The 13,207-nt window shown below is 45.9% G+C and overlaps 1 protein-coding gene across 1 annotated transcript; it reads left to right on the top strand.

The window, feature by feature from the left end:
* Positions 1-10,319: 10,319 nt before the first annotated feature.
* Positions 10,320-12,275, top strand: LOC136357087 (uncharacterized). The gene is made up of 5 exons (XM_066311837.1): positions 10,320-10,395; positions 10,472-10,730; positions 10,823-11,108; positions 11,199-11,330; positions 11,394-12,275. The coding sequence occupies exons 1-5, from the start codon at positions 10,325-10,327 to the stop codon at positions 11,681-11,683; spliced, it is 1,038 nt and encodes a 345-aa protein (XP_066167934.1). The 5' UTR covers positions 10,320-10,324; the 3' UTR covers positions 11,684-12,275.
* The last annotated feature ends 932 nt before the right edge of the window (positions 12,276-13,207 follow it).

Here is a 13,207-nt window from a genome sequence, read left to right as displayed (position 1 = left end):
TGGTTATTTACCGTGATTTCTAGGGTGTAATTTGTTTTTTTATAGTAAACCACTTGAAGCTATTGATCCATACCTCATATTAAGTTTTGTTGTTGACATTGTGTGCTATTATATATAGGGTATCATGTGTTTAATTGAACTATCCATAGAAACTGAGTAACTCAATTTATTTTCTTCACTTTCTTTTAAATAGAAACTGAGTAACTCAATTAATTTCCTTCACTTTCTTTTAAATAGTAGTCTCTCATATTTCACATATTAGAATTGCATGCATATTGTCAGGGTTATGGATACCACATACCTAATAGTAGTTGACTAAATCTCGGCAGGACCCACCACATACCATGTCTTATATGGGAACTGACTTTGGAAGTTTGGATATGGAGGGAGTTCCGGACAAGGAAAGACAACCAGAGTTCTACATGGAAACGATAAGGACTACTCGGATTGTATCCATATTGGTTTCCCTAGTTCTACTTGGACAAGAGAACACCTATGGGTATAAATACAAGGCCCCTATGACGAGAGGGGAGACAATCAACATACACAGAACAATAGATCAAAACAGAAGTCACAACATACAAGCCAACATACGCCAAGACAAGACGCCAGATATCGACTTTAGAGATAGGCATGGCTAGTTCCCTACGGTGCCTACGGATACCGTCAGGAGAGATATAGCGCTGTCTCTGATCTCGCCGAATGCGGATTCAAGGAGGAAGGCTACCCTGTTATCGACTACGAGTCAGACCTTCAGACCGCCATGTCGACAACAGTTAGATAGGCTACTCTAAATATTGTACTGGTGTGATTATGATGAATAAGAACAACGACCGGCTTCGGCCAACAGGATGTAGGGTTATTACCTGACAATTCAGGGGCCCAAACCTGTATAAAAATCCTCGCCTCTGTCTCTTTTACTACAATCCCGCATATATCCTAGTACCAACGATCCCCATACTATGCAAATACCGGAATCGCTACATCAAACGTCGATAGTGGCGCGCCAGGTAGGGGATCTTTTGCTGCTTCAAGGTTTCGCCGAGATGGGTTTGAGAGATGGATTCTCCGACAACATACTACTCGATAACTTCAGCTATGGAGGATCTAACTTGACCAGAGTACGTGCCCCGATAATAGCGGAACCATCGTCATCAACAACTTGGTCTATCGAGATCATTCAAGCCTCAAGCTCCGCGGCGTACCAAAAGATGTCAGATCACATGATATCGAACGAGTACGCAGCAAGGTAATTAGGAGATTGATTTTTTAAATTGATCTACTAATTCCGTAGATACATCCGGCATATATCTACAAAGGTACGCAATATTTTATACAACAATGTAACAGCCCTAAAATTTGACAACTTTTTAAAACCGATTTAGTTTGCTTTGACTCTCTAAAAATATAACCGTCGAGTTAGACATTTATTTAAAATTTTATTTTGCAAGTTTGTTTCCGGTGTTTCTTTTCTCGTTTAACTTTTGTTGCAAAGTGCATATCATCCCTCAAATAATTCCTTTGAATCCGATTTAATTCTATCCCGAATGTCGAGCTGTCTAAATTCCACATCAATTCAAATTCTATCTATTTTAAGTTTCCCCAAATTTTCCTTTTTCTTTATTTCCACCCTAGTTTTTTTTTCTATTATTTTTCTTTTCTTTTCTTTTTCCCTCTTTCTCTGTTTTTCTCTTTCTTCTTCCTGTCTCTGTTTTTTTCCTTTTCTTTCTTCCTCCACTCGGCTAGGACGAACCAGGCCAAGCCAGCCCGATGCAAGCCGCGCTCGAGCTGCCTCGCGCCAACCCTGTGCCGCCTCGCGTCGCGCTCGTGCCCAGCTCGTGCCGCCCCTCACACGCCACACGCCCGCACGAGCTCTCACGAGGACGAACAGACGAACGAATGCCCAGACGACACCTCCAGCTTCCCACTTGCGTAACTCCTTCGTTTCTCAACTAGAAGGCTCAAGATAAGAGGCAAAAGAACCGCAATTTCGACCTCTTTCACCTCCTCAAATCCGCCCCTACCCCTGCTGAATCAAATCGTCATCACCGGAGGAAAAATCCCCGAAACCCTAATTTTGCGCCATTCACAGAGCTTCAAAATTCGTCACTTACGTTGCAAATCCTCTGAAATTGAAGGTAAAAACGGATTCGCCATGCTTAGTACTCCCTTTCCCCTCTCGTTCCCCATCCAATCCGACGCCGGAGTGCCGCCGGCGCCGCCTCCCGGCGTCGCCGCTCTGTTCGACCGCCGTCGGCTGCACGGCGCGCCGCTGCTCCAGGCCGCCCCAGGCCGAGCTGCCGCCACCACCGTGCTCCCCTTGCTCCACTGATGCTCACCATGGCTGCCACCCTCACCGAAGTTCGCCGGAACCACCGCCGCCATGGCCGCTGCCGCCTCCTGCTTCAGGCCGCCATCGCCAGCGTCGCCGCCGCCGCCGCCTGCGCCGCCGCCAACCATGGGAACGGAGTCGCTGCACCCTGTAGATCGCAAAACCGGTGCCTCTTTGCCCAAAACTGGCCATCTCCACCACTGGCGCCATGGAGTTGTCGGCCGTTCCTGTACAGAGCGAGAGAAGAAAAGAAAAATCCGATTTTTCTATTGAAAAATAAATCAGAAAAATCCATTTTCTTATTTTATCGGGAAATAATACAATATATAAAGTTTCAAAAATTGATTTAAGAAATGTATCAACATAATGTTTATATCCCATTTCTCTACACCCACGTTCTATGCTAACTACGACATCGTTTCCTATCTTAAGTTAGTATCACTATATCGGGAGCGTATCCTATGCACACAGGCCCTCGCGTGTACACACCGTGTACACCAACTAAAAATTATCACAAAAAATTTTAGGAAAATTCATACATGTACTTTCAATAGTATTACATCTACGTGCAAAGTCGCATCTTCAAATTCATTCTACATAGAGAATAACAAAAAAGATAAAATTCTGACAAAATTGCAACCTTAAAACTGTCAGATTTTTTTTTGTTATGGCTAAAATATAATGAATTTGACGTTAAGATTTTAACCCTAGGTGTAATACAATTGAAAGTATGTGTATGATTTTTTCTAGATTTTTTGGTGACATTTTTTAGTTGGTGTGCACGTGTGTACACGTGAGGGCCTGTGTGCATAGGATATGTTGCCCACTATATCATTCCATATATATGGCATATAAGTTAGTTGGTCTCCAACTAAGAAAGGATACATAATTCTAATAAGATGGATGTACTAGTGGAAAAAGATAGATAAGAAGTAGAATAGATGAAGGGATTTAGACAAAAGAGATATAATATCTAAGCAAGGAATTAGAATGAGATGGAATATGAAGAGTAATTCATCCTTAAATCATCTACAGTCCTCTAACTATTACGTATTTAGGTCCTAAGAACTTACAATGTTCTGATACCACCTGTAGCGACCCTTGTATTCCACTTCTGAGGTAGAATACCGGTCTACGACTCATTCCTTAGTAAGAACTAACTTACCAAGAAATGTGCACACCAGAGTAGCATAGCAGAAACAATTGTAGCAAAACCCATTAAATAAAAACCATAGAAAATAGCTTTTATCAACATAATAACTAAATTTACCTCAACAACAATTTCCAGTAATGATCTTTATCTTGACTTGATACTGACCATGCTTTACTTCATATACAACTCCCAAATTTTTCTCCTTGTTGTTCATCTTCCAAGAGAACTTTTTCGACGCCTAAAGAGTTAGCTCAAACATCTACAAAGGATAATATATATGAGATGAGTACGAATGGTACTCAACAAGTCCAACTATAGAAATCCAACAAATATATGCCCATAATCCACCTGCATAATACATATATCTCCAAATCCCATAATCCAACCAAGAATTTTATGCATGTTCATACAACAGTGTAATAAAATCTCATATTAAGTAATTATAAAATCTACTGCATATAAGGCACCACAGGTACTAGAACCTCCGATAGGTTCCTTTCCTGCCGCGTTCGCAGTTTTTACCCGAAACAGGGAGTGACATATCACAATTCATACACTCTGCAGAGGTGTGTCGCTGTACCCATAGACGCCTTAAACCTTTTAACGCCCACGCTACACTGCCACCACGCCAGCGCCTAAGCACACTTCATGGTGTATGTCGGCAAGGCTAAGGTCACAAGCTTTTCATCAATCCCATCTGGCAATTATCTCTGCGGGTGATTCCCACAACAACGGCGATCTACATCATCTAATCAGATTCCGCAACAACGGCAACCCTCATCGCTAGCCCACGCTCACGGGATTCGCGGAAGTCCTTAAGCCCGTAGGATAAAGCCATTAAGAAAGAACTACTAAGCCAGCCTGTTCCATTCCAGATCATATGGTCAACACGATCGCTATGGCGCTTGAATGCCATATAACAGTTGTTGTTTAACCTTATGATGATAAATATATACAACTGAACCCCCACCACATGGCAAGTTCAGAATACATCTATAGTATGACTGACTGCTCCACCAGTCAATCCAATCCATCAGCATATTTATTTTTAATCATAGAAACTATAATTTAATGCAATGTGATACATATAGATTGCAATTACAAAAATATAACAAGAGATGGTCAAAGATGTTGGACTTGCCTGAGATACCCACAATTGAAGAACGAATAAATCATTGAAGAACTCCAAGAAATCCAAGATAAATATCCAACTGTAAAAATATGGCGAATTAAAACTAAAACCAAGAATGTATATATTAGTATGATGCACATGATATGCCTAACCTTAATATCATACCTGATCTACAACCACTATAGGTTATCGACTCTTACCTCAAGACTCAACTAGATGACCCATATATATTTTTAAGTTGAATATAGTTAAATATATTTGTATGTTTTGATTCGGTAAAGATCTATGATTTATATAACAAAATTGGACTAAAGAATCTAGTGTTAAAACAAACATCATTTCACTTTTATTTTTAAGAGAGTAATTATTTTAATTGAAAGAAGTTTTACCATACTTGAGAGAGATTTATATTCAATAATCAATAATAATTAAATTCTATAGTACTCCTATATAGAATTTTTTTTATTTATAATTTTTCTTATTAAAAGTTTTACAAAAATAATTTTCCATTTTGAAAATTGACGGAAATAGTCGCCTACCGCCCTCTGGGAGGGCGATTTTTAAAAATCGCCCTCCCAGAGGAGGGCGAAAATGACGTGGCAGACGGCCGTTCGCTCTCGGGCGACGGCCGTCAACGAAATTTGCAGGCGGCCCCCTTGCCGCCCTCCGCGAGGGCGATTTTGTACTGTGCGGGGGGCCGCCTGCAAATGGGCGGCGAGGGGGGGCATGGAAATTTGCAGGCGGCCCCCTTGCCGCCCTCCGCGAGGGCGATTTTGCACTGTGCGGGGGGCCGCCTGCAAATGGGCGGCGAGGGGGCATGGAATTTTGCAGGCGGCCCCCTTGCCGCCCTGGGGGAGGGCGATTTTTGCCTCCCCCCTATAAAGCCCAGCCCCTCCCCTATGAAATTTCATTATATTCACTAAAAATCCAAAAAAAACGAAAGAGAGAGAGAGGGGAGGGCAGCAGAAGGGGAGCGGCGAAGCCCTGCTGGTTCGCTCACTTCATCACAGGTATGCTCCCATACATCTTTTGCATTTGTACTAATATATTACGTTTGAGTACATATGTTGCGTTTTAGTTTTAGTTCCATATATTTTAGCAGATCTGTAGCACACAGCACATATGTGTAGATCCAGAGCATAGAATATAATAGTATGAATTGAGACATAGACAGTAGTGTTAATTGTAAGATGTAGTTTAGTTTGATCTGGAGAATGTAACCTACTTTTAGAAATTTAGAGAACAATATTGTAGAGAATGTAACTTAGGGCGTAGTACAGAAATGCGAGGTTAACGCAGTTATTGTTTTCATCAGGCACAATGTCAAGTAAGGTCACATTTCAGATAGTTCACGGTGAAGGAAATATTAGATTTGGTCCAGATGGTGTTGATCTGTCAGATTTTGTAATGACATCTAAGGGCATCGATAGGCCTGCGGAGAGAACATTTCAGTCAATTTATAGTTGGTTGTTGAGAGGATTTAGAATAGACCAAGAAGTCTACACAATGTCAGTATCTGTTGTAGTGAGTCGTGCAATAGAAGGTTATTTTTGGGAACTAATGCCGATGGACAGCACTGCTGCTTGGAGACGGTATGTGGAAATGGCTTTTGAACGGTCATGGCCCCTCGTTATATTTGTGTCGGTACAAGAGAAAGATACAAATGTTTCAATGCAAACCGAAGATGTGGAGGGTCCTAGCAATGCAGGGGATGTTGTTGGACCATCGATGCAAAATGAGGAAAATCAACCAAGGGAGGAGCAGGCCATGGGCATGGCGGATGAGGGGGAGAGAGTCGGTATAATTGTTGATGAAATGGAGAGGGAAGATTCGGATAATGAGCAAGCGGAGGACGACGCATCATCCGATGAGGAAGGTGATGTAATGGCCACTGATTGGGCAAATGAGGACTTCTCTGGTCTTGTTATATCAGAGGGTGATCATGTACCCTGGGAGTATAAGGAGTACGAGGTAATTGAGGGTGCAAGGTATGCTCATAAGGATGAGATGAAGGAGGCGGTGAAGCATTGGGCAGTTTCATTGCAGAGAGAGTTTAGGGTGGTCAAGTCAACAAATTATGTGTATGAAGTGAGGTGCATGAAGGAAGATTGTCCGTGGCGTGTCCATGCATATAAGGGTAAATGGAATGATTATTGGAAAGTTAGCATTGTGACCGAGCACAAGTGCTACTTACAAGGGGTGGAGAAGTATCACCGAAACATCACTTCAGCTTTTGTGGCAAGTGAGATGTACAGCAGTGTTGTTGGTAACATTGGCTTTGAACCAAAATCAATTATTAGGCACATCGAGAACAAATTCAAGTACACCATAACCTATGCAAAGGCCTGGAGAGCCAAACAAAAGATCATTGAGATGAGGTATGGCACATTTGAAGCTTCTTATGATAATTTGCCTCGTTTGTTAGCCACCATTGCCCAGAGGAATAATAATACTTACTATGACCTACATACATTTACATCGGTTGAAGATAGAACAAAGAGTGTGCTGCAAAGAGCCTTTTTCTCATTGGGTGCTTGCATCAATGCTTTTGTGCATTGTCGACCTGTTCTATGCATAGATGGAACTTTTATGACAGGTAAATACCGAGGTCAGATATTGACAGCAATTGGGTGTGATGGGAACAACTAGGTTCTACCTATGGCTTTTGCATTTGTAGAGAGTGAGAACACTGAAAGCTGGTACTGGTTCCTAGAGAGAGTGCACATTGCAGTGGTGCGTATGAGGCCCAACGTTTGCCTTATACATGATCGTCATGCGGGTATGTTGCGGGCTATTGACTACTTGCAGAACGGTTGGGATGAGAAGGGACTTCCAGCTAAGTGGCCTGATGTTCGGAGTCGGTGGTGCATGCGTCACATGGGTGCAAATTTCTACAAGCAATTCAAGAACAAGCATCTTATGGAGCTCTTTAAGAGGCTCTGTGCACAGAACCAAGAGAAGAAATTTAATGAGTTGTGGGACAAGTTGGATGAGTTGACAACGAAGCAAACAGATGAGCAATCTCGCAGACCACAAGTTGAAGGTGACGAGCCTCCCATACCTCTTGGTGCATTACATGATGACCCACCAACAATGAGAAGGAGGTCAGGGTCGGCCATCAGAAATTTCTCTCAGTGGATTGAGAATGAGCCTAAGGAGAAGTGGACTCTATTGTTCGACACCGATGGATCTCGGTATGGCATAATGACAACCAATTTGGCAGAGGTGTACAACTGGGTAATGCGAGGAGTTCGGGTACTTCCATTGGTTGCTATTGTTGAATTCATCCTTCACGGCACGCAAGCCTACTTTAGGGATCGATACAAGAAAATTGGTCCGTCCATGGCCGATAACAACATAGTGTTTGGCAACGTAGTGACAAAGTACATGGAAGATAAAATCAAAAAGGCACGGAGACATAGAGTTGTTGCTCAAGGCACACAAGTGCATCGGTATGAAATAATGTGTGTTGATAGGAGCAGGCGTGGTATCTATCGCAAGCAAGCCGTGCAGGAATGTCTCTTGAAGGCGGATGGTGGATGTACCTGCAGTTGTATGAAGCCGAAGCTTCATCACCTTCCTTGCTCACACGTTCTTGCTGCTGCCGGTGATTGTGGCATATCTCCCAATGTGTACGTCTCAAATTATTTCAGGAAAGAAGCAATCTTTCATACATGGAGTGAGGAGATATATGGGTTCGGGATCTCAGGATCTTACACAACGCTGAGTGCCCAAGTTTTTTATATTCCAGATCCATCTAAGTTTAGGGTGAAAAAGGGTCGACGCCAAACTAGACGCATCAGAAATGATATGGATGAGTCAGAAGCAGGTGGGAGGACTTTACGCTGCAGCAAGTGTGATCTGCGCGGCCATACTTACAAGACATGCCCGAAGAATGCAGAAGTTCCAAGCGGCGCAGATGCTAGTCCATCTGGACAGGCAAGTGATGGTAGGCGACCACCTGGTGAAGGAACAACAAGCAGGCGCGCAAGGCCAAGGCGTCGTCGCGCAGCAGGCGATTCCATGGTGTAACAATGCTTTCGATTTAGGAAATAAAATGATGTAATGAGTGTTCGGACTAAATACTTCTATCGTGTAATTTCAATTCAATCTTGTTGTAATGAGTACCTCCGACTATTGTTGTACTAGTAGTATTGCGAACTATTCGGTGTTGTATCATAATGTTATCGTGATGAGTGTTCGGACTAAACACTTTTGTTTGTTTGTACTCTTGTTTAATATGTGTTAGTAATTCGCTTATGAACATTTATTACTTATGTTGAACTAATTATTTATATGTTTCTGATCAACCTATTTGATGCAGGTATGGCGTACGACACACCGGCGCTGTTGAACCGTGGGATTGACAGGAACCACCGCTCGTTCCTGTCAGCAGTCGAGGGTGCACAGCTCGGCACCTTCCGTCACGTTCCTTGGTACGCGTATGTTCACATTTCAACTCAACTTTGCTTTGTTTTATACTTATGTTTGAAGTTTGCTCTATACAGGTTGCGTGCGGCAGGCCTTCTACCACTTTGTAGGCTTGTTGAGGCGGCGGCGGACGACCGTGACCCAGCGAAGCGGTGGGATGCAGACCGGTCACTCCTTGCCGCTCTTGTAGACCGCTGGAGACCTGAGACGCACACGTTCCACCTTCCCTGTGGGGAGATGGCTCCGACACTGCAGGACGTGTCGTACCTGCTCGGGCTACCGCTGGCGGGAGCACCAGTTGGTCCCGTCGACGGTGTTTTTGGGTGGAAGGAGGATATCACTGCGCGCTTCGAGCAGGTGATGCGCCTTCCACACCTAGGACCGACCACCACCCTTCCTCCGTACTCTACAGTCGGGCCTAGCAAGGCTTGGTTGCTCCAGTTCACTGTAAGTAAATAAGTTGTTATTATCATACGTGCTTATTTGCGACCGGATCAGTGTTTTGTACTAACATTTCATTCTTAACTGTAGGCGGACCTTCTGCACCCTGACGCTGATGATTACTCGGTCCGACGCTCCCTTGAGGCGTACCTGTTGTGGTTGTTCGGGTGGGTGATGTTCACTAGCACCCACGGGCACGCTGTGGACTTCCGGCTGGTCCACTACGCACGGTCCATCGCGGATGCTCAGCCACAGGACGTGCCGCAGTGGAGCTGGGGTTCTGCCGTGCTAGCAGCCACGTACCGTGCCCTCTGTGAGGCGTGCACGAAGACTGACGCGGGAGCGATCATCGCTGGCTGTCCTATGTTGCTTCAGCTTTGGGCAGCCGAGAGGTTTGCCATAGGGCGACCAGTGGTGGACAGCGCACCCTACGGGGTTGGTCGCAGCGCGCAGTGGCCAGAGGACGGTCCCACGATGGGGACTTACTGGTGTCGACGTGGGGTTAGTGCAACTTCGCTGCGTTATAAGTTTATCAGTCCTCTTCTTTTTTTTTCCTTCACATAACATGTCTAATTCCGATCATGTTTATTGCAGCGTCGTTACGCTCACGTCCAGGTGAGACGTGGTTACCCGGACTTCGTGTTCGAGTTTGACCGTCTCCAGCCGAGCGACGTCATCTGGGAGCCGTACACAGAAGAGGCCGTCGCTGCGAGAGCACCGCTAGGACTTTCGTCCTTGTGCACACGCGACCAGGCTTACTGGCTCACCATCCTGCCGATGGTGTTCGACATTTTCGTTGAGCCTCACTGGCCGCAGCGTGTGATCGCAGCGTGTGATGAGACAGTTCGGACTTAGGCAGGTGTTTCCCGGCAACGTGCAGCCGACCGTCCCCCCTGCCGACCACTCGTGAGTTCGGATTGTTCATTTCTAAATTTTTATGATAATTACATCATCGAGCCATACAATTTACCTCTCTTCACAGGTTGACTCGACGGGGACAGCTAGCAGGCGCACTTTGGGCTCCACGTGTACAGCAGTACGTTGACGACTGGGTGTTAGCTACAGAGGAGGTGATCAACGAGCTCTTCCCACACACGGAGGAGAACTACCGTGACTACCTTCGCTGGTACCTTCCTCGCACTCGTGCGCGTGTGACCTTCACTCCAGACGCCCCAGAGCCGCACGTTGCCGCTGTCACGGACGCGTATCCCACGCACCGTGACCGAGACTACTTCGTGGCGGTACGTCCAATTTGTATTACTTCCAACAATTATGTCATTTATCTTGCATAATATAGGACAACTACTGAATTTTTTATTTCCATCTTGCATAGGCTGATGCGGCACGGGATATCAGTGCCGATATCACCGCAGTCCAGGTGAGGTTGAACAGAGGTTTGCACTTGACTGACGTTGAGCAGAGGTCGACCTTCGACCGGATGCAGGAGAAGATGCGTGCGGTCATGCGCGTCTTCTCCTGTCGCAGCGCCGTGGACGTCGTACCTCCAGCTGGTCCGGTACACCCACGGCCTCGCGGTCCTACCGTCGGAGCAGGACCTCGTTTGTCTTCGAGCGCCCCTAGCTTCGGAGCAGTGCGACCTACAGCACCGGTTTCGCACGGTACAGTTCAGCCCAGATATTAGTTCATTTTTGTTTCAGCTTTTGCACGAATGTGTCACCATGTTTTAACTGCACGTTTCCTCATCGCAGGACCTCGTATGCCTTCGAGCGCGTTCGCAGGCACGACCGGCGCTTCCGCGAGCTCCGCAGGGGCGTTCGCCACCTCTTCAGGCGCGTTCGCCAGCTCTTCCTCTCACGGAGCGTCGATCCCTCGCCCACACGGTACTTTACTTTTTATTAATACTGTTAAATACCTATACGAAACTGATGGTCCTTGTCCAGCAGGATTTGCAGCCGGGATCTTCGGTACTGGGGCCTCTTCGTCTCACGCCGGTAGGACTGGTCCTACTAGCCAGTTCTACGACGACGACTTGCACGGTGCAGACCACCAGGACGTACTAGGCTCCTCTCAGCTTGGAGGAGCTCCAGAGGCGCACACTCAGGAGCAGCCAGAGGTCACACCTGTACAGGCAGGACGGGTTGGCCGTGCCGTACCCCCGGACCGACTCACGTACTCCCAGGGGCACATTAGGGCGCAGGGTAGGAGGGACAGGGGTAAGAGGCCTCGTCAGTAGTGTTCTACCTCTTCAGTCCTTATGTGACCGTTTCTTTTGGCTTACAAACTTGTAAAGCAGTACTACTTTTGCTATTACTACTGCAGTACTACTTGTGTTTGTCTCGTCTACGTAGTTCTTTTCATTCGTATGGTGCTTGAACAACTTATGCTCACAACAACACACTTTCGGCGCTTCACGGTAGTGCCATATCCAGTAGCGCGCACAGTCCACAACAGCACACATGAAAAGCGGCAGCTCGAGTTATCACTATCAACTTTCGGCGCTGCCTGTTGACATAAAGTGAATCACGCCCACGCGTGATCGTCTTGTCACATCTAATGAATAATGTATCTCATTGAGTTCACATATATTGCAGTGAAAACGACGCTATATAATTGACAATCTGAAGGCAACCTCTTCATATCTTCTTTCCCACTACCACACCACACACGAAAATGGAAGCCTATTAATTGGTAATACGTAATCTAGAATTGAGATTATGTACAACATTCTTCACTACAATTTTACATTTTGGCAGCAAACCAAATATGATCAAATGCAATTTTACCTTACCAAATATTTGGTAGTGCCAAAACTTGCTTATATTTTGGCATTAACAAAATATTTGTACGGTAACATTCCAAATATGCCCTAAAAAATAATAAAATTGTATTTTACCAATCTTGGAGATTTTAATCTTGTATAGTTTTCAATATAAAAAGATTTGATAACTATTGATATTTATATAAAAAAAATATAGAGCACAGTACAAAATCGCCCTCCCCCAGGGCGGCAAGGGGGCCGCCTGCAAAATTCCATGCCCCCTCGCCGCCCATTTGCAGGCGGGCCCCCGCACAGTGCAAAATCGCCCTCGCGGAGGGCGGCAAGGGGGCCGCCTGCAAATTTCCATGCCCCCCCTCGCCGCCCATTTGCAGGCGGCCCCCCGCACAGTACAAAATCGCCCTCGCGGAGGGCGGCAAGGGGGCCGCCTGCAAATTTCGTTGACGGCCGTCGCCCGAGAGCGAACGGCCGTCTGCCACGTCATTTTCGCCGCCCTCTGGGAGGGCGATTTTTAAAAATCGCCCTCCCAGAGGGCGGTAGGCGACTATTTCCGTCAATTTTCAAAATGGAAAATTATTTTTGTAAAACTTTTAATAAAAAAAATTATAAATAAAAAAAATTCCTCCTATATACAGGCATACAGCCCACATGTAGAAGCCCAACAAAAAAGTCCACTACACCACCTTCTTCCTCTTCTCTCTTTTTCCTCGTTCTCCTCTTCTCTCCCTCACGCTCTCTCCAGCGCCGCCGCTTCCTAGGCAGCGCCGGCGACGCCGTCACTCTCCCTAGCGCCGGCTGCCGCGCCCCACTCCGGCGACCCCTCTAGCAGATGTCCCGCAGCCGCGAATCGGTTCCCCTAGCTCCCATGAGCTCGTTTCTGCTAACCCTAGCCTCCAGCCTCCTCAACCTAAGATGCAACCGGCGACCAACTCCGGCGAGATAAGGATTTAGGGAAGTTTTCCCCTGGCCCCTATCGCTGCT

The sequence above is a fragment of the Oryza sativa genome, chromosome 6, assembly GCF_034140825.1.
Source record: "Oryza sativa Japonica Group chromosome 6, ASM3414082v1".
NCBI classification, from domain to species: domain Eukaryota; kingdom Viridiplantae; phylum Streptophyta; class Magnoliopsida; order Poales; family Poaceae; genus Oryza; species Oryza sativa.
This window is presented reverse-complemented; position numbering and strand designations above follow the sequence as displayed.

Excerpts from the sequence above, each read along its gene's own strand:
- LOC136357087 (XM_066311837.1), top strand. The coding sequence starts at position 10,325 with ATGAGACAGTTCGGACTTAGGCAGGTGTTTCCCGGCAACGTGCAGCCG. Across the intron at positions 10,396-10,471 it reads GTCCCCCCTGCCGACCACTC|GTTGACTCGACGGGGACAGC; the intron begins GTGAGTTCGGAT and ends CTCTCTTCACAG. Across the intron at positions 11,331-11,393 it reads GTCGATCCCTCGCCCACACG|GATTTGCAGCCGGGATCTTC; the intron begins GTACTTTACTTT and ends CTTGTCCAGCAG.